The 21,969-nt window shown below is 43.0% G+C and overlaps 2 protein-coding genes across 2 annotated transcripts in view; both read right to left on the bottom strand.

The window, feature by feature from the left end:
• The window catches only part of LOC310790632 (histone H3.2), a gene marked incomplete at its 3' end in the record, with an annotated part of 494,832 nt that overhangs the window by 168,258 nt on the left and 304,605 nt on the right, over window positions 1-21,969 (bottom strand). The window lies entirely within an intron of this gene.
• slit3 (slit homolog 3) overlaps window positions 1-21,969 on the bottom strand; it is a gene marked incomplete at its 5' end in the record, with an annotated part of 417,236 nt that overhangs the window by 105,096 nt on the left and 290,171 nt on the right. The window contains one exon of the mRNA XM_083652464.1: window positions 1,041-1,112. Within this exon, the coding sequence (XP_083508590.1) occupies window positions 1,041-1,112 (72 nt within the window). The remainder of the gene's footprint in view (window positions 1-1,040; window positions 1,113-21,969) is intronic.

Raw genomic sequence — 21,969 nt, 5'->3', positions numbered from 1 at the left:
TGCCTCTCAGACAGTCCCAAGGGATTATTGGGTAGCGACCCGACGAGTTGGCGTGCCATCGCCTTGGCAACTGTAGGATGCCCCCTTTGCACAAATAAACACACACACCAAAGCCCCCCCATCAATCAGACAAGATTTGCCCTGGAGGATAGCGTCACTTTAGATCACAACTGGATGAGTGTGTGTGTGTGTGTGTGTGTGTGTGTGTGTGTGTGTGTGTGTGTGTGTGTGTGTGTGTGTGTTTCTGTGGTTGCAATAAGAACACTATTGGAGGTTTCCCTAATGAATCAAAGCAGATTGAACTATAGAGCCTAAGCAGGCCTTTCTTGTGGTATTAATGGGGTTCCCATTACTCAAGTGTGTGTGTGTGTGTGTGTGTGTGTGTGTGTGTGCGTGCATGTTTGTTTGTGTATTGTTGTATGTATGCGTGTGTGCGCATGTACAAATCAAATTTGTCACTCTACCCATCTCCGTCTCTTGTGTGCGTGTGTGTGCGTGAGTGTGTGTGTGTGTGTGTGTGTGCGTGCGTACGTGCGTGTGTGTGTGTGTCAGTAATGGCCACATAATTATTCACAGTCATGAAACAATAGAAGAGTCGGTCTCTCATTATGGCATGATTAGATGATCACACACAGACCCCGCTGCAACACTGTGTGTGTGTGTGTGTGTGTGTGTGTGTGTGTGTGTGTGTGTGTGTGTGTGTGTGTGTGTGTGTGTGTGTGTGTGTGTGTGTGTGTGTGTGTGTGTGTGAGAGAGAGAGAGTGTGTGTGTGTGTGTGTGTGTGTGTGTGTGTGTGTGTGTGTGAGAGTGTGTGTGTGTGTGTGTGTGAGTGAGTGAGTGAGAGAGAGCGTATAATCACAGGGCACATATGTGTGTGAGCATCTGCACATGATGAGTATGTGTTTCTGTGTGTGTGTGTGTGTGTGTGTGTGTGTGTGTGTGTGTGTGTGTGTGTGTGTGTGTGTGTGTGTGTGTGTGTGTGTGTGTGTGTGTGTGTGTGTGTGTGTGTGTGTGTGTGTGTGCGTGCGTGTACTACTCACAGTGTCCGCAGCTTGGGCATGTGGTTGAAGCTGGACAGGGGGATGAGAGTGATGTTGTTGTTGTTGAGGGTGCTGGATGGAGAGAGATAGAGAGAGAGAGAGAGAGAGAGAGAGAGAGAGAGAGAGAGAGAGAGAGAGAGAGAGAGAGAGAGAGAGAGAGAGAGAGAGAGATATATTTTGTTAGACAAATAAAGCCCTGGTGCCACAGTTTGGTCTGGTGGTTAAGCTCTGACGCAAGTCAGAAAAATGTCTCTCCATAACACAGGTTCAAATCCATGTCAACACCTTTCCCCCGACCTCTCTTGGACCCAGGAACCCCATTCAAAACACATTCTGAGAGAGAATTTTACATTTTCATTGTTTTCCTATTTTCATTTTATCAAACAATGTCAACACAAAATTAATATTTACTATAATTATGATCATTATTTATGTGATGGACACACGCACACAAGAACACACGCACACAAGAACACACACACACACACACACGCACGCGCACGTGCACACACACGCACGCACGCACGCACGCACGCACACACACACCAATAAAGTGTGCTCTTCCATCCTGATGTCCTAAGCAGGTCTGTAGTGTCTGGGAGTATTAGCTGTGTCATAAACTAAGCTCTGTCTCATAGTAGTATAAACTAAGCTCTGTCTCATATGTAGTATCGACCTATAGTGCAATGAGAAACACAGCCTGCTCATTACAGCCAAACAAACACACACATGCAATCCCACTCCGGCTTGAAAAAACACTGCCTATTGATCGTCAATGGGCTGGACGTGGAGAAATGGAGACAGAGAGGAGAGGGACAGGAATACACTCAGAGGTCGCTTATCCCATCAAAGCAATCTGCACGGGCTCACATTGCATTGGCAGACTAGGAGTAAAGCTGCAGAGCACAACACAGTCGGGGAGGCAGGTAACAACAATACATGTGCTACTTCTTCCCCAACGTCATGACTGAGGCAATGCACACATCCAACACAGCCACTAATCAACTGCCACGTATAACTGGCTGATATACGGACCGGCACTTTCTACAAAGTGCTCTCAATGTTCAGTTGTAAAGCCACATGTGAGATTAAGGCTGGGTGATATGGACACAATTAAATATCACAATATCTTTTGACAAAATACGTCAATATTGGTATTGCGACAATATTGTGCCTATTCACAAAATATTTACACAATGAGATTTCTAAGAAATAATCATCAGTGATGTGGATATAATGGCTACTGTAAGTGGGTAAAGGCAAATAATAGACCAGTTGTAATCTGGTAAATACAGAAAATTACATTACTTTACTGTAATGCAGCCTTTAAAACCTGGGAAAAGACAACATTATATCATGATATTGAAAAGCTAAGATGATCTCTAGTCTCATACTGTATCACGGTATTGATAATAATGATATATTGCCCAGCCCTAGTGCAGGCACACACACACACACACACACACACACACACACACACACACACACACACACACACACACACACCTCATATTTCACGTTCATGAAAGACAGATGCTCGAGTTCGTACATATTTTGAGGCAGATTATGACTTGTGAGGATGTGTTAGTGGCTCAGAAGTTAAACATGGAAAGTAGTCAGAATTGAACACCTAGAGGTTTCTACAATGTATTCGTCAGCATGAAGGGTAAATGATTGTGGTGGCTTGTGGAAGCCAACATCAACACAAGCCAAAATGATGCTTTGCACGTTTGTTTTGACCCAAATCTGTCATTTCACTGGGTAGAAAACAGGGCTGGTTTGCCTTTCATATCAGTATGAATCACTGTGTATCCAATGACTCATCTACGCAGGAAGAATGCAATGAAACTGGCCATTTTAACAATTGAAATCAAATTTGTTTTTTCACATTTCACAATTTAATTTTAATGCATTTGGACAAGGTCAGCTGTCTTTCTTAGACATGACGGTCTGAAAGCGGACGGACGAGGGGAAGAGAAAGAGGTGTTTTTGGAGAGGGCAGAATGTAGGGAAACAGTGGATGGATAAATCCAGTAGGAGGCGGTAATGTAACATAAAGGATGCCAACTGCCATAAAACACCACAGAAGAAGAAAATGATCAAAGGATTTCCCCCCCGGCAATATGTTTGTGCCCAAACATACAGTTTTGACCATGGTGCGAGTTCAAATTTCGCCGAGTAAGACGAAAGGCGGTTTTGTTTTACATATTGTCGTCACAACTGTTCAAAATAGGCTCATTACCGGGGGTTTGCAGTGTTTTTATGAACACCCACTCATCCTTAAAATAGACTGGTTTTGCTTTACTTTGTTGATGTTACTTCTTTGCTTTCTTTCTCTCCATTTCTCTCTCCTTCCGATTCCTTCTCTACCTCTCTCCCTTCCTGCCTGCCAGCGTAGCCTCAATGGCCTTGGTAGAGGGATTCAGTTTCTCACTCACACTTGCTATGGTCAGCGCTGTCAGGGGTGATTCCACCCAGTATATATCATTTAATTGTGGAATAACAATAATTTCCCTCTACAATTTCCCTGTCAGTTATTCTCCTGACTCTTTTCTTCTCTCCCTCCCTCCCTCGCATCTCTCTGGCTTAATAAAGTCGTGCCTGGCCTGACTTCAGCCAAGATCAACACTCAAAACATCATTTAGAAATCCACAACTATGTTTGATATCCTGCTCATTTTCTCCCAGGTTATTTGACATGCCTCTCTGGCCATGGATGCACTTTTTTAAAATGTTGTTGCTCATGGATTTGAAAAATATATATATAGAGATCCATTTTGGAAAAGACAAGAGTCGTTATCATCCTTTAATACAGACTTTTTAAATTTGCCTTAATTTTGAGTTATTATTCTTTCTTTTTTTATGATTGTGGTTATCTCAATTTCATCAAACTTTTCATGACTAAATAATAGGTTTACCTTGTTCCTCGGGTTGCTTGTGATTATGGGATTCACAAAATCAAAGGTCTAAACAAAAAAGAAAAGAGTGTTGAAATTCCCAAAATGTGCTGTTCCTACAGACGCAATGAAATATAACCGCACTTTGCTGACACTATATATTGTTTAAACTCACTCAAATTGGAAATGGCCAGAATATACTTGTGGATTTAAAAAAATAAAAATAATAATCTCTCTCCCTAACTCATCTGTTTTAGAGTGTACCTGATACTGTAGGTCCAGATGGGGATTTCCCACTGGTTCTGCACTCCACCTTGCAGCAGTCTAAACTTGACCATCCTGCCACCTGGACAGATCCAAAGCACCACACTTCTCCCATGTAATCACATGGGGAGTGGATGCAGCAGATAAAAGATCAAATTGCTGTTATGATTCTGTCCAACAAAGACTCTACTTTTCTACTATCCTTTAACAAGTGGTATCATTTGTTCCACTTTGCTCTGCCGCTCATTTTATAAGAGTAGGTAGGTGTCATTTTTTTTTAACAAAACATTCCTTTTTGCTCAAAACCAGCAGGCAGGCTATTGATTTGTCCCTCTCTCTTCTTACTGTTTGAGTATTTTGAAACACACAAACCTCAGGACTTTACAAACTAAATAGCTGTCATGCAGATGTACAGTAGCAATGTAAAGCCTCACTTTTTACTTGCTGCCATGTAGATGTATTACTGGTGAGGGGGGGCAGAATAGTTTTTGCAGACATAAGAGGTATACGAGGAACATGTAACAGCGTTTATTTGTCAGACACAACGTTTGTATTACAAAATGGCCATTCAGCTCTTCTGTATAACGTCTGAGAAAGAATATAGGCTGCAGTGACATCTGCAGTGTTAACACAGCATCCAGGCACCAAGCCTGCAGTGTGTCGTGTGCTTGCCTGCTTATACGTGCATTATGTGTGTGTGTGTGTGTGTGTGTGTGTGTGCGTGCTTGAGTCAGCATGAACACGCTCACGTATGTCTGCATGTGTGTGTGTGTGTGTGTGTGTGTGTGTGTGTGTGTGTGTGTGTTCGATGCAGTAAAAGGGCCTCTGCAGTCAGTGATGGAGGAGCTCTCTTTAGAGGCAACCCACCAGGGAGATGCTATCACTTGTGTGGGTGGGTGTGTCTGTGTGTGTGTGTGTGTGTGTGTGACAGAGAGAGAGAGAGAGAGAGAGAGAGAGAGAGATGCTATCATATGTGTCTTTGCTGCAGCCTACACACTGAGGTCAATGCCTGACTCGTCAATCTTCTCTCACACACACACACACACACACACACACACACACACACACACACACACACACACACACACACACACACACAGGATTAGTCTTCCCAATGTACCTTGCTCTTCTTTTGGATACTGGGTATTAGACTAGACGTGATGGAAAATAGCCATTTGACCATGGGGTCGTTACTGTTCCTGAACAAGAACTGTGCACATTGGCTGGAGAGAGAGACAACAGAACTGTGCACATTGGCTGGAGAGAGAGAGACAACAGAACTGTGCACATTGGCTGGAGAGAGAGAGACAACAGAACTGTGCACATTGGCTGGAGAGAGAGACAACAGAACTGTGCACATTGGCTGGAGAGAGAGACAACAGGCGGCGGAGGTACGACACGCCACAAAGGTCGTGAGATGGTTTCAAACCTACTGTACACGCGGTCCAACCATGTGATCTCTGTCAGCCAATCGATGCTCCAGGTTCAGGCACCAACAACCTTGTGGTCAAAATGAAGCCTATAATAACATCTATCTTTCTTCATGTGCTGTGTGTTAGGAGAGGGATGGTGTGGAAAACATCTTGTTCTCTTTACACGTGCAGAAGCACACAGACAGCAGCATGAGACGGCCGTGACCTTTGACCCTTCCATTTTGTCAGATGATTGATTCTTCTATTATTCAGTGAATGCTGGACGACTGTGTGGTCACAATGTGGCAAATAAACCAAGGGAGATATTGGCAGAGTCCTGGAGAAATCCTGCATCCCACAAAAACAAACTTTTTGTCTCAACTGGGGGGGATCTGCTGTTTTTTAGTTTTTGGTCAGAGTGAAATGTCCTACAATATGCTATCTCGTGATTCTGAATATAGCTGAATCGCTTGGTTTAACCACGTTTTTGTATAAGGATTTATACAAGGATTTTACAAAAACGTCTATGGAAAAGTGAATAGGGAATGAAATGCCTTGGGTTCCATGCCGAACCCTGAAGAGGGCGTGACTTAAGCAATCTATAGCATACATAATTTGATGTAGCTAAAGACTGACTTATGTTGACGACACACTGTCAGAAATAGTTTGAGTACGACTCAAGTGCACATAAACAACTAAAGAAAGAGGCAGATGCGACTGGACTTTGACGTTTAGGGGGAGGGAGAGCATGTATAGTACTAAGCCATATCAATAACTCATGCTAACAATGTTGTAACTACTACAGTATACAGTATATGTTCCTGTTTGGCAGCATCCAATGGAACTGACTACCGGTAGTTGTCTTCACTGACATGTTGCAAGCAACACCTTTCACACATGAATGACATGACTCACATGTAACATTGTGCCGCTTGACCCCTAAAGTCAATCATCAACCACCAAAATCCTACTTGTGTTTATTATGTGAGGCTATTTTATTGATGAGCAAAAGCACTTGAAAGAAGCCCTGCATGATGTGTTCCTGCCTTCTGATCTCAGAAGGAGGAGCTTACAAGGAGTAGAAGGTCATGGTCATGGTTTCTTTTTTGTCCCAAGGCCCCACTGAGCATCATGTGGTTTCTTCCTGCCTCTATTGTGAAGGAGAGCTGACATCTTAGTGGGTGGACAACCAGAAAAACACATTCACAAATGGAAAGTGTGCAAAATGGCCTCATGCTTACAGACCATTCTGTAACCATAATGTCACAGCTTTGATTTATTTATTTATTTAACCTTTATTTAACCAGGTAGGTCAATTGAGAACCAGTTCTCATTTACAATGACGACCTGGCCAAGAGGCAGCATAAAAGGCAAATATAAAACAAATGGACATAAAGAAAAACATCAAAACAAATAATACAATTATACACGTCATACCAATCCTAAAAAGAGTATTGTTTACAATATTTACAGTGACATATTAAAAAGTAAATGGCTAAAAACAATAAGGACATATATGAAGAAGCAGATGGCTAAAAGCAAGTGCAATGATCTTGTACTATTGATTGTAGTGAGTTTTTGAAAGAGGAGAGCGGAATGAGTGAGTTCAGTTTTAAGGTCCGTTGCAGATGATTCCAGTCATCTGCAGCAGAAAACTGAAAATTGATCCCAGCATCATCAACCATGTCCATTAAAAGACATTTGTCCTGCTGTAATGTTCTTGAGCAATGTAAATGACAAGAAAAACCATCATAATGTAAGATTCTCTAGGATGGGTTAGGGTTAGGTTAGATATGTTTCTCTATAATGCCAACAATGTATTCCTACATTTGTGCATGTATCCTTGAGCTCTATTATACATATTTGTGTCTGGCTCTGTAACGCCTGAGGAGCCAGTGTGCGTTTCTGTGTGCGTTTCTGTGTGTGTGTATGTGTGTGTGTGTGTGCGTGTGTGTGTGCATGTGCATGCGCGCGCGCTATTTTCTATTAGTCTCTATTATGCTCAATCAGCCTTAACAGACACAGATCGATACACTGACAGAATGTCTGAATTACTACAGCCACTAAAACACAACACAACAATGTAACTTGTAACAATGTGACTATGCGTTCAATACAATGACTCTGTCTGGTGGTAATCACTAACATTAGTTATGGTGTGTGAAAAGGAACCGGCTGGAAGCAGAGCACCGCTGTCTGAATTAAGCTCCCATGCAACACAATGTAAAACGTGTCATAAAATGTCACTTTATGTGAGAGAATTAAACGTCCATTTTAATGTTCAGGGAATTATATTACCAACAAAAAGTACCATAATTTTCTTACATTTTGTAATCAAATGTTTTTTTGTCATATGTTTTGTAGTAGCAGACCTGACATGTTCCACTGCTGGAGATGTCCTGTTGGTATGATCTCTAACTCCAACGTTCTAAAACAGACTCAACTGGATGGTTTTTCCCTGGGATTGTGATGTGGCAAAATGAAGAGACCATTCATGTTTTTAAAGATTATTGTTGCTATCAAGGTTCACCTGCCTTCGTGTCAGTGTGAGCATTTCTCCTTTAACGGCTAGCCACTGTATTTGTAAATATGTTTGTTATTGCATTTAGTATTGGCAATGTGTATCCTAATGTATGTTCACAGGGAGGATGCCAGCCCTCTACAACTCACCCCCTGCCTACAGTAAATCATGTATATATTCATATATTAGGTATTAGATATGGTTTAAGCATGTATGGCAAAGACAATGCTTTATAATTGAAAACCATGCAACCTATTTCAAGCCCACATCACTGTACAATTAACAGGGCATTTGATGGATCAGACATCTGATTAACAGTAAGTAGCCAATTTGAAGCTAATACAGACTGGCCTCTATTGCATCAAGCATCAAGAATTGTCCTCTCTCTCTCTCTCTCTCTCTCTCTCTCTCTCTCAATGTAATCCTTCCAGTGGAACACAGTAATAGCAGAAATAAAATGCAAACCGAAAGGTTATGCCATTATGAATGTTATCACGCTAAATCAAGCTAACATGCCTGTTTTCTAAATTGAATCTGTTCAGGGGCCAAATTGGAATTACAGTGCAGTGATTGAAAATATATTGATTGGAAAGATTGAGTGCAGAATGTTATGTGGAGGAAAATCAAATAAATCTGGAGTGAAGGGTAAAAGGGTGTATGGGTCAGACAGGTGAAGGCCTGGCCAAGCAGGAAGCACACACTAGCAGACACTTTCCATGGAAAGCAAATACATGTAGTTGAATCATCTGTGAACCATGTTAGAAGTGCCTCGAGTTTAAAATCTATTTTTAAACCACTAAAATATCTCTTGTTTAAATCCAGCCCAGTCGGCAGAATAAAATTTATGAATGAATGAAAATATGTTGCATTCATATTGTCTCATGGGTGCCTAAGGGAGTAGGGGTGCGATTGGTGGACCTGTAGCATCCCCGTCTTACAAGCAAGAGAGGAGAGCGCCAGTTCAACTCCCGAGCGCCTCCAGGCACAACATCCTGCTTCTACTTCCAGTTTGAACCCCAACCCAAACCATAAGCCTAACCCTAACCCAAACCATAAGCCTAACCCTAACCAAGTTGCTCTAGTTGCCTAACCAAGTTGCTTCGTTGTCTAAATATGAGCAAAGTTGTTTTATTTGTGTTTAATGGTGGAAAGGCAGCAAGGTTTTCGTATGACCAATTGTAGAAATACATTTATGTAAAATGCCACATTTTAGAAACGTATTTTGCCGACATTTGCCCCCTCCCCAAATTTACTGTACATTAATATTGTACATAATCCTGGTTTTCAGACATGTGAAATGCCAACATTTTACTATGGCGATTGTGTTGTTTAAAAGAGCTTAGCAACATGGCCCTGCTATTCTTGGTGTCTTGAACGCAGCGCCCTAACAGGGAGGTGTTTTTCGGATGTGCTCGGCGAACGCAGCGTTCCCACACAGCGGCTGAAAAGGGTCCGGAGAGCAGCGAGGTCCTGAAGGAGTCCTTCAGTGGAGTGGAGAGCCCTCAGGATCTGCCCCCAGGCCTCCTTACAGAGGAGAAGAAGGCATGGACACTCCACTCCCTCCTCTTCAATCACACCTCAATTTAACCCCTTCACCTCCCCACTCACTCCTTCACTGGAGCGAGAGAGACAGAGAAGAGCTAAGAGACAGCTAGGGAGCTATACGCTTTCAGTCCAATAAATCACACGTTCATTTAACATCCTCACTCTTTCAATTCACTGTGTCACTAAGAGAGAGAGACAGAGGGGACTTCAGCTTGTAAGGTGGAGTGCTTTTCGACCATGTTGACCTTCTTTTGGGCTCTAAAGGTGTGTGAGGTGGCACACAGGCTTTCAGGGCCTTAAGGCAGAATAGGCATCATTAAGGAATAGTTAAGGGCTTATTTGAGTGGGGCAGGGGTGAACTTTCCCACGGGGGTTTAATAGCGCCTGGCAGATCTGGGTTAAAAAGTGTGTGTTTTTTGTTTGTGTGCATGTGTGTGTTTGGACATGCGTCCGTGCATGTGTGCTTCTGCGCCTGTGTGTATAGTTGAGTAGGCTACGTGTGTGTGTGTGTGTGTGTGTGTGTGTGTGTGTGTGTGTGTGTGTGTGTGTGTTGTGCGCACGCGAAGGGGCTACTTTAATAACCTCTCAAGTGTTTGAACAAGCAAAGTCCCACAATTTACTCCTCTCTTCTCAAATAAAATTGACATTTCCAGTGTCGCTGTTGGAAACCGTCCTGGGAAAGCTCAACTGCTTACAAACACACGCCTGTGCGCACACACACACACACACACACACACACACACACACACACACACACACACACAGCAGGGGGCTGAGCTAATTAGTAGTTAAGGTAGTCACTGACTAAAACTATAATTATAACAAAGCGACTGACTGGCTTTGAACAAAGGACTGTGACGTTCTCTCACACACAGAGTATGAAGGGCGGTGGTGCAGCGGTAGATTCCCTGCCTACCAACACACGAGGGTCACAGGTTTGAGCCCCCATGTTGCCTCCAGCTCCGCTATCAGAGGAAGAAATGTGCTCGTCTACAACACTCGCCAGATCAGCAGAGGGGGGGGCGAGGGGAGGACAGCAGGGGGAATTGGCCAAGTACAATTGGAGGGGGATCTAAATATATATATATATATATATATATATATCTTATACTCTACTACTACTAATACTACTCGTTAAAGTAAAACCAAGACATTTTTCCGGTTAAAAAAAAAATGGTGGCACACGTTGGCAAGAAAATGTTTGGGTATTGGCGCTTCAATGAGCTGAAAAATAGCTGCTTGCATTGTTCCTGGCTGCAAGCAGGAGGTGCTGCTGAGCACTGCAAACTTCTTCCATTGCCTCAAGGACAAAGGCAGACGCCTGATCCAACACTGTGGCAGCTTCTTGGCCAATGATAAAAACAGATTAAAAAGTCACAATAATAAGCGCTCTGTGAAGCGAGTGGGGGGTAAACGATAGCCTGCGTCTGGACTGATGCTGAAGAGGTTTGTTCAAATAAAACCACAATCACATGTTATTGGTCTTAATCAAATTAACCCACACAAAGTAAACAGGGATACGAGATGATCCTCCCTGAACGATTCCAGGTGGTTTGGCAGGAGGCTGTGTGTGTGTGTGTGTGTGTGTGTGTGTGTGTGTGTGTGTGTGAGAGAGAGAGAGAGAAAGAAGGGAAGGGGAGACACAAAGGGACAGAGAGAGACGTATACTGTAATAGTGTGTGTGTGTGTGTGTGTGTGTGTGTGTGTGTGTGTGTGTGTGTGTGTGTGTGTGTGTACGCGCATGTCGGAACACAATGGCAGCTCTTTGCTTTGTGATATCTCATAATGTGTCACTCTTGTATTCCAATCCAATAGAAGTGCTTTATGGGTTTGGAAAATGAGATTCTGCTAGCGAGACATGGAGAGGGGCGAGCGAGGCCAGAAAGATAGAAGACAGAAAAGAAAGAAGACAGCTAAGTATGAAAAGATATGGGATGAAGGAGAGAGAGATGATGGCAAAAAAGAGAGGGATATCAAAATGTACTGATGAGACCATTACATCTCAAACAAGGACAAATTGGATTGCAGATAGCATCGCTTCCTCTCTCTTCTTTTCTCTTCTCCCCTGTCTGATTTCTGCCTTCAATCTCTCCCCCCTCTTCCTCTGCTCTCATCATCATCACCATCATCTCTCCTCCTCTCCCCCCTCTTCCTCTGCTCTCATCATCATCATCATCATCTCTCCTCCTCTCCCCTGTCCTGCCACCCAGTGGGATGTGATTAATTGTGCGTGGGTCAGACTGCTGGCACCAGGCTCTTCCAATATCTGCCGCCGTGCCCTCCTCTGTGAAATTGGTCGATTACCCACTTAGCTGTTGCAATATCTGTCAGCACCGCCCTCCTCTGCGGGATGCCGTATGGCAGACAGGGTCGTTTCCAATTCGTGTTAGCACTCCCTCCACTTGAGAAAATTGTCTTTTAGTGTGTTACCTAGCTGTTCCAAGGTTTCTTAGCACCCCCCCCCCCCTCTGTGGGATGGTCTGAATCCTATATAGCTCTTCCAATCTCCGTCAATACTCCCTCCTAATAGTGTATTACCTCAAAGTGTGTGGGTTCCCTCCTCTGTAAAAGAGTGTATTACTAGAATGGCTCTTCTAATGTGTGTTACCATTCTCTCCTCAGTGTAAATGGTCTATTACCAATTAGCTATTCCGGTATCTGTCACTACTCCCTCCTCTGTAGAATAGTGTATTAGTTCATTTGTTTCTTGTATGGCGACTCCAATATATGTGACTATTCCCCCTGTGTTACTTAGACGTAGCTGTTCCAGTATTTGACAGTACTCCCTTCTGTATTGTATTGTAAATTGTGTATTATTTATATGGCTGCTCCAAAATCACTACTCCCTCCTAAAAAGTTCCAATTATGGCTGTTCCAGAATGTTTCACTATCCCCTCTGTTGAAATGGTTTATTACCTACTCATCTGTTCCAATATCAGTCACTGTTCCATCCTCAGGAAGATTGTACATTACAGTATGTGGCTGTTCCAGTGTGTTTTAGTACCCCTCCTCTGTAGGATGGCAGTATTTGACTGTTTCTCTCTCTCTCTCTCTCCTCCGCCCCCTCTCTTCACCTCCTCCCCTCTCTCTCACCGTCCGCACTCGCCCTCGAAATCGAAAACACTTATTTCTAAACCCACCGCTCAACAGCAGCTGACCCTCCCTCTCTCTCTCTTTAATCTATGTTGCCCTCATTCCCCCCACGCACGCCCCCTCCCACACACACACACACACACACACACACACACACACACACACACGCCCCCTCCCACACACACACTTTTCTCTGTCTCAAAACCTCAAAAACTCTTCTTTCTAAATCCACTATCATTATTCCAATGGCACTACTGTAGTTGACATTCTAATTGTTTCTCTCTCTCTCTATCTCTCATCCTCAGTTCACGTCCCCCCACTAGACCCCCTCCATCTCTCGCCCGACTCTCACTCGCTAAATCCCAAACAACCAGTTCTAAATCCACTATCATTATTCTGTTGGCAGTGGTTACCTCATTCTCTGTCCTGTTATCTCCCCCCCCCCCCCCCCCGCCTCTCTCTCTTTTCATCCCTCCCTGCTCAAACTCTCGACCCCCTCCCCAAATTTCAAACAAGTATTTCCAAACCCCACTATCATTATTCTGCTGGCAGCTCACTCTCCTTCTCTGTCACTCTCCCTCTTCTCCTCTCTCTCTCTGTCTGTCTCTCTCTCTCTGCCCCCCCCCTCTCTCTCTCAATTCAATTGAAAGGGCTCTCTCTCTCTCTCTCTCTCTCTCTCTCCCTCTCACACACAATCCCAAACAACTGTCTGAACCCACTATCATTATTATGATGGTCGTAGTTGGCTCCTATGCTGAACTCTCCCTTTTCCCTATTTTTCCCTGATCCCTCTCTCCTCATCTCTCTCTCTCTCTCTCTCTCTCTCTCTCTCTCTGTGTCTGTGTCTCTCTCTCGCAGGTCAAGCTCTCTGGTGTCTGCCAGGGTGTGATGGCTGTGCTCAGCCTGCTGACTCAAACCGAAGCCAAACCAAAAGCACTCAACAGCAGTGTTTGGAATAACGCCGTTTAAAAGAACGGCGTTAGGTAACGCCGTTATTTTTTCAGTAACGGGGTAATCTAACTAATTACTGTTTCCGTCGTTACAACGCCGTTATCGTTACTGAACGCTAAATGCGGTGCGTTACTATGAAATGATTGAGTAAACTACCCGTAGCCTACACTAGTGTTGTCAAGTGAGGAGACCGGGTGGGTTATAACGAGATAAACGATTATGATTGGCTAAGGCAGAGTCATGTGTTTCATGGTAGCCAATCGGAGCCAGTGTTACACGAGCCAGGAGTCAGGACACGGGCGACACACACACACACACACACACACAGACACACCAAACAGATTCGAGGAAGCAGCAGAAATGGCGAGTCCGGAGTAGAGAGCTGCGCGGGGCTGAAATTTCGGCCCGAGCCCTCCCCGGCCCGTGACATGCAGACCCGTGCCCGATCCAGCCCGTTGCGAGGCCCGAAGCCAATATTACGATATAATGACACATCTCTCTCCCTCTCTGTTCCGCGTGCTGCGTCGCCGCGGGGCCGTCCTGCGCAGCCTCTCTCTCTCTCTCTCTGTGTTCGGGAGCTGTCCGCTCGCTGTACATGGACGGACAGGGTCTGTGTGTGGCTATGGGAGTGTCTGTGCACTCCTCCTCTTTGTCTGACTGTGCTCCGCTGTGTAAAATCAAGCGAGTACGCTAATACAACATTATTTAATTGAATTATTGAAACGGCCCGACCCCGGACCTATTAATTAAAAATAAATAAAAAACAAGCCCGGCCTCGGCCCGTTTTGGTCGGCCCGAGGGGCCCGTGAGGGTACCCTCAGGTTTGCAGCAATCCATGAAAATTTGGCATTTTCAAGGTGGAGATAACGCAAATAGTTACTTTCCCTGGTAACTAGTTACTTTTATTATAGAGTAATTCAGTTACTAACTCAGTTACTTTTTGGAACAAGTAGTGAGTAACTATAACTAATTACTTTTTTAAAGTAACGTTCCCAACACTGCTCAACAGCACCACGCTGCCCTGCTCTGTTCTCTATGAGCCTTCTGCATTCTCACAAACATGCACACACACGCACACACACACACACACACACACACACACACACACACACACACAGTACACAGTACACAAAGATACAGTTGGACACAGGCACAATCAGAGACATGAATCCCACAGAAAACATGAATGATGAATGAAATGATGAATGAAACACAGTACGTATACATACATTGAAACAAGCATACACACACACACACACACACACACACACCGGCCCTTGTATTGCTAAACATGAAGTTGAGGAAAGGTTGGTTGAGGGGTTTGGATCCAGCGCCCACGCGTCGGGGATATAAGACCCACGCGTCGGGGATATAAGACAGATCTGGAGGCAGGACGCAACCGCAGACATGCGATCGTTACCGGGGGGCGGCCGTGGGCGCACTGGACACACACCAAGAACTCCACCAGGGATACTCTGACATCCATACACCATACACACACACACTCTCTCTCTCTCTCTCTCTCTCTCACACACACACACACACACACACAATCACACAATCACAAACAACTACTCTATTTCACCATATGTTCAAGTTAATCTTAGGACAAATAGGACAGACACACACGCACGCACGCACGCACGCACGCACGCACACACACACACACACACACACACACACACACACACACACACACACACACACACACACACACACACACACGTATACATCCAGGGTATTTCATAATATACATTACTCAAATTACAATTATACCAAGTATTTCTCCACCGTAACCGGGGAAGAACACAATTTAATTTAACGGCACATACTGTAGATAGTTTACTTGGCGCCACATTGTCCTGTATGTTATTATTGTCCTGTATGTTATTTGGCAAACAACTGCAGGTTTCACTTAAATGCCCCAATCCATATCTGCAGAAAGGCTGCTGGTTTTGTTTAAACTTGAATACGTTGGATTGATTTTTTTTCCTCACTCTGCGTGACTAAGATATTGATAAGGGACTGACAGTATGTGTGACTAAGATATTGATCAGGGACTGACAGTATGTGACTAAGATATTGATAAGGGACTGACAGTATGTGACTAAGATATTGATAAGGGACTGACAGTATGTGTGACTAAGATACTGATAAGGGACTGACAGTATGTGTGACTAAGATACTGATAAGGGACTGACAATATGTGTGACTAAGATATTGATCAGGGACTGACAATATGTGTGACTAAGATATTGATAAGGGACTGACAGTATGTGTGACTAAGATACTGATCAGGGACTGACAATATGTGTGACTAAGATACTGATAAGGGACTGACAGTATGTGTGACTAAGATATTGATAAGGGACTGACAGTATGTGTGACTAAGATACTGATCAGGGACTGACAATATGTGTGACTAAGATACTGATAAGGGACTGACAGTATGTGTGACTAAGATACTGATCAGGGACTGACAGTATGTGTGACTAAGATACTGATAAGGGACTGACAATATGTGTGACTAAGATATTGATAAGGGACTGACAATATGTGTGACTAAGATACTGATAAGGGACTGACAATATGTGTGACTAAGATATTGATCAGGGACTGACAATATGTGTGACTAAGATATTGATAAGGGACTGACAATATGTGTGACTAAGATATTGATAAGGGACTGACAATATGTGTGACTAAGATATTGATAAGGGACTGACAATATGTGTGACTAAGATATTGATAAGGGACTGACAATATGTGTGACTAAGATATTGATAAGGGACTGACAATATGTGTGACTAAGATATTGATAAGGGACTGACAATATGTGTGACTAAGATATTGATAAGGGACTGACAATATGTGTGACTAAGATATTGATAAGGGACTGACAGTATGTGTGACTAAGATACTGATAAGGGACTGACAGTATGTGTGACTAAGATACTGATAAGGGACTGACAATATGTGTGACTAAGATATTGATAAGGGACTGACAATATGTGTGACTAAGATATTGATAAGGGACTGACAATATGTGTGACTAAGATATTGATAAGGGACTGACAATATGTGTGACTAAGATATTGATAAGGGACTGACAATATGTGTGACTAAGATATTGATAAGGGACTGACAATATGTGTGACTAAGATATTGATAAGGGACTGACAATATGTGTGACTAAGATATTGATAAGGGACTGACAATATGTGTGACTAAGATATTGATAAGGGACTGACAATATGTGTGACTAAGATACTGATAAGGGACTGACAATATGTGTGACTAAGATATTGATAAGGGACTGACAATATGTGTGACTAAGATATTGATCAGGGACTGACAATATGTGTGACTAAGATATTGATAAGGGACTGACAGTATGTGTGACTAAGATACTGATAAGGGACTGACAATATGTGTGACTAAGATATTGATCAGGGACTGACAATATGTGTGACTAAGATATTGATAAGGGACTGACAATATGTGTGACTAAGATATTGATAAGGGACTGACAATATGTGTGACTAAGATACTGATAAGGGACTGACAATATGTGTGACTAAGATATTGATCAGGGACTGACAATATGTGTGACTAAGATATTGATAAGGGACTGACAATATGTGTGACTAAGATACTGATAAGGGACTGACAGTATGTGTGACTAAGATACTGATAAGGGACTGACAATATGTGTGACTAAGATATTGATAAGGGACTGACAATATGTGTGACTAAGATACTGATAAGGGACTGACAATATGTGTGACTAAGATATTGATCAGGGACTGACAATATGTGTGACTAAGATATTGATCAGGGACTGACAATATGTGTGACTAAGATATTGATCAGGGACTGACAATATGTGTGACTAAGATATTGATCAGGGACTGACAATATGTGTGACTAAGATACTGATCAGGGACTGACAGTATGTGTGACTAAGATATTGATAAGGGACTGACAATATGTGTGACTAAGATACTGATCAGGGACTGACAGTATGTGTGACTAAGATATTGATAAGGGACTGACAATATGTGTGACTAAGATATTGATCAGGGACTGACAGTATGTGTGACTAGGATACTGATAAGGGACTGACAATATGTGTGACTAAGATATTGATAAGGGACTGACAATATGTGTGACTAAGATATTGATAAGGGACTGACAATATGTGTGACTAAGATATTGATAAGGGACTGACAATATGTGTGACTAAGATATTGATAAGGGACTGACAGTATGTGTGACTAAGATACTGATAAGGGACTGACAGTATGTGTGACTAAGATACTGATAAGGGACTGACAATATGTGTGACTAAGATATTGATAAGGGACTGACAATATGTGTGACTAAGATATTGATAAGGGACTGACAATATGTGTGACTAAGATATTGATAAGGGACTGACAATATGTGTGACTAAGATATTGATAAGGGACTGACAATATGTGTGACTAAGATATTGATAAGGGACTGACAATATGTGTGACTAAGATATTGATAAGGGACTGACAATATGTGTGACTAAGATATTGATAAGGGACTGACAATATGTGTGACTAAGATATTGATAAGGGACTGACAATATGTGTGACTAAGATACTGATAAGGGACTGACAATATGTGTGACTAAGATATTGATAAGGGACTGACAATATGTGTGACTAAGATATTGATCAGGGACTGACAATATGTGTGACTAAGATATTGATAAGGGACTGACAGTATGTGTGACTAAGATACTGATAAGGGACTGACAATATGTGTGACTAAGATATTGATCAGGGACTGACAATATGTGTGACTAAGATATTGATAAGGGACTGACAATATGTGTGACTAAGATATTGATAAGGGACTGACAATATGTGTGACTAAGATACTGATAAGGGACTGACAATATGTGTGACTAAGATATTGATCAGGGACTGACAATATGTGTGACTAAGATATTGATAAGGGACTGACAATATGTGTGACTAAGATACTGATAAGGGACTGACAGTATGTGTGACTAAGATACTGATAAGGGACTGACAATATGTGTGACTAAGATATTGATCAGGGACTGACAATATGTGTGACTAAGATATTGATAAGGGACTGACAATATGTGTGACTAAGATATTGATAAGGGACTGACAATATGTGTGACTAAGATACTGATAAGGGACTGACAATATGTGTGACTAAGATATTGATCAGGGACTGACAATATGTGTGACTAAGATATTGATCAGGGACTGACAATATGTGTGACTAAGATATTGATCAGGGACTGACAATATGTGTGACTAAGATATTGATCAGGGACTGACAATATGTGTGACTAAGATACTGATCAGGGACTGACAGTATGTGTGACTAAGATATTGATAAGGGACTGACAATATGTGTGACTAAGATACTGATCAGGGACTGACAGTATGTGTGACTAAGATATTGATAAGGGACTGACAATATGTGTGACTAAGATATTGATCAGGGACTGACAGTATGTGTGACTAGGATACTGATAAGGGACTGACAATATGTGTGACTAAGATATTGATAAGGGACTGACAATATGTGTGACTAAGATATTGATCAGGGACTGACAATATGTGTGACTAAGATATTGATCAGGGACTGACAATATGTGTGACTAGGATACTGATAAGGGACTGACAGTATGTGTGACTAGGATACTGATAAGGGACTGACAATATGTGTGACTAAGATATTGATAAGGGACTGACAATATGTGTGACTAAGATATTGATCAGGGACTGACAATATGTGTGACTAAGATATTGATCAGGGACTGACAATATGTGTGACTAAGATACTGATAAGGGACTGACAATATGTGTGACTAAGATATTGATCAGGGACTGACAGTATGTGTGACTAAGATATTGATCAGGGACTGACAGTATGTGTGACTAAGATACTGATAAGGGACTGACAATATGTGTGACTAAGATATTGATCAGAGACTGACAGTATGTGTGACTAAGATATTGATCAGGGACTGACAATATGTGTGACTAAGATATTGATAAGGGACTGACAGTATGTGTGACTAAGATACTGATCAGGGACTGACAGTATGTGTGACTAAGATATTGATAAGGGACTGACAATATGTGTGACTAAGATACTGATCAGGGACTGACAGTATGTGTGACTAAGATATTGATAAGGGACTGACAATATGTGTGACTAAGATACTGATCAGGGACTGACAGTATGTGTGACAAGAGCCTGACATCCATTTGGAGGCGATGGAAGGCTGGTTTACAGTGGTTGTGTCTGTAAATATTGTGAGGAACAGCAGATTTGAGAGTCTTTTTTAGAGAGAGCTCAGTGCTGCCAGTAGTAGTAATAAAAAAAGTAATAAAGTAGTTGTTCTTTATTGAAGCAGAAAAGCTGAAAGAGACACATGGGAGTCAGGATTCAATCACTGGTCACCAGCGGCTCACCAGTAACAACCGCTGACAGCTTTGAGATGGGGACTCGCTTTGAGACGGGGACTCGCTTTGGCCAGTGTCTAAAACAAACACCCCTTCAAAATGTAACCAACGTTTCTATTTGGGATATCTGGAAACCACATTTTGGTTATTTGAGTTTGGTTTCCACATCAGAAATAGGGAACATGCCGCCAACCAATAACTGACTCAACAAACATGGATCCCTAAGCCTCTTAAACACTCGATTAGTTTGACGCCACATTTATTCGACTTGGACAGACGGTTCAGGAAGCCTTGGCCGGCCATCTGCTTGGTTTCAACACCAAGGAAACCATTCATTTAAAATGTGGGAGGAGCTATTCCTGGACATGGGAGGAGCTATTCCTGGATGCATGTTCTTCATCTGGGGTGAACGGGCGGTCGAGCGTAAGACATCATTGGACAGCTACTGCTGGTAGTGGTTGTGTGTGCAGGAGATGATTTCCTTATAACAGTGCTGTTGAAAACAGATTACAAACAAATAAAACAAAAAAGCCACCTGTTTTTTTAAGTCTATATTTCTAAACTTGCAGCCGTGTAGGTTTGTAAGTTGGCAAAAACAAAAAGAAGATGATAAAGAATAAAGGAAAGCCAGTGGAAGTCAGTGGGCTGAAATACAATACACACTGCCTCCAGCTTAGAAGCTTGACTCTCCAATCATTTCTGTGCTGTTCTGTTTCCTTGATGTTTGAGGAGAAACAGCACTGACATGTTTCTCTGCTCTCACTGCTCTTATTGGCTTTAACGATTTAACTCCTGTATCTCCAGCAGCACACTGGGCTAACAGCACTACACACTGGGCTAACAGCCCTACACACTGGGCTAACAGCACTACACACTGGGCTAACAACACTACACACTGGGCTAACAGCACTACACACTGGGCTAACAGCACTACACACTGGGCTAACAGCACTACACACTGGGCTAACAGCGCTACACACTGGGCTAACAGCACTACACACTGGGCTAACAGCACTACACACTGGGCTAACAGCACTACACACTGGGCTAACAGCACTACACACTGGGCTAGCAGCACTACACACTGGGCTAACAGCACTACACACTGGGCTAACAGCACTACACACTGGGCTAACAGCACTACACACTGGGCTAACAGCACTACACACTGGGCGAACAGCACTACACACTGGGCTAACAGCACTACACACTGGGCTAACAGCACTACACACTGGGCTAACAGCACTACACACTGGGCTAACAGCACTACACACTGGGCTAACAGCACTACACACTGGGCTAACAGCACTACACACTGGGCTAACAGCACTACACACTGGGCTAACACTACACACTGGGCTAACAGCACTAACAGCACTACACACTGGGCTAACAGCAGTACACACTGGGCTAACAGCGCTACACACTGGGCTAACAGCACTACACACTGGGCTAACAGCAGTACACACTGGGCTAACACTACACACTGGGCTAACAGCACTACACACTGGGCTAACAGCACTACACACTGGGCTAACAGCACTACACACTGGGCTAACACTACACACTGGGCTAACAGCACTACACGCTGGGCTAACAGCACTACACACTGGGCTAACAGCACTACACACTGGGCTAACACTACACACTGGGCTAACAGCACTACACACTGGGCTAACAGCACTACACACTGGGCTAACAGCACTACACACTGGGCTAACAGCACTACACAGGAAGGGGGAAATTAACAGCCTGTCCT

This window comes from Poromitra crassiceps (assembly GCF_964638095.1).
Source record: "Poromitra crassiceps genome assembly, chromosome: 15".
NCBI lineage: Eukaryota > Metazoa > Chordata > Actinopteri > Beryciformes > Melamphaidae > Poromitra > Poromitra crassiceps.
Note: the sequence above shows the minus strand (reverse complement) of the source record. Positions and strands in the feature narration are given on the sequence as shown.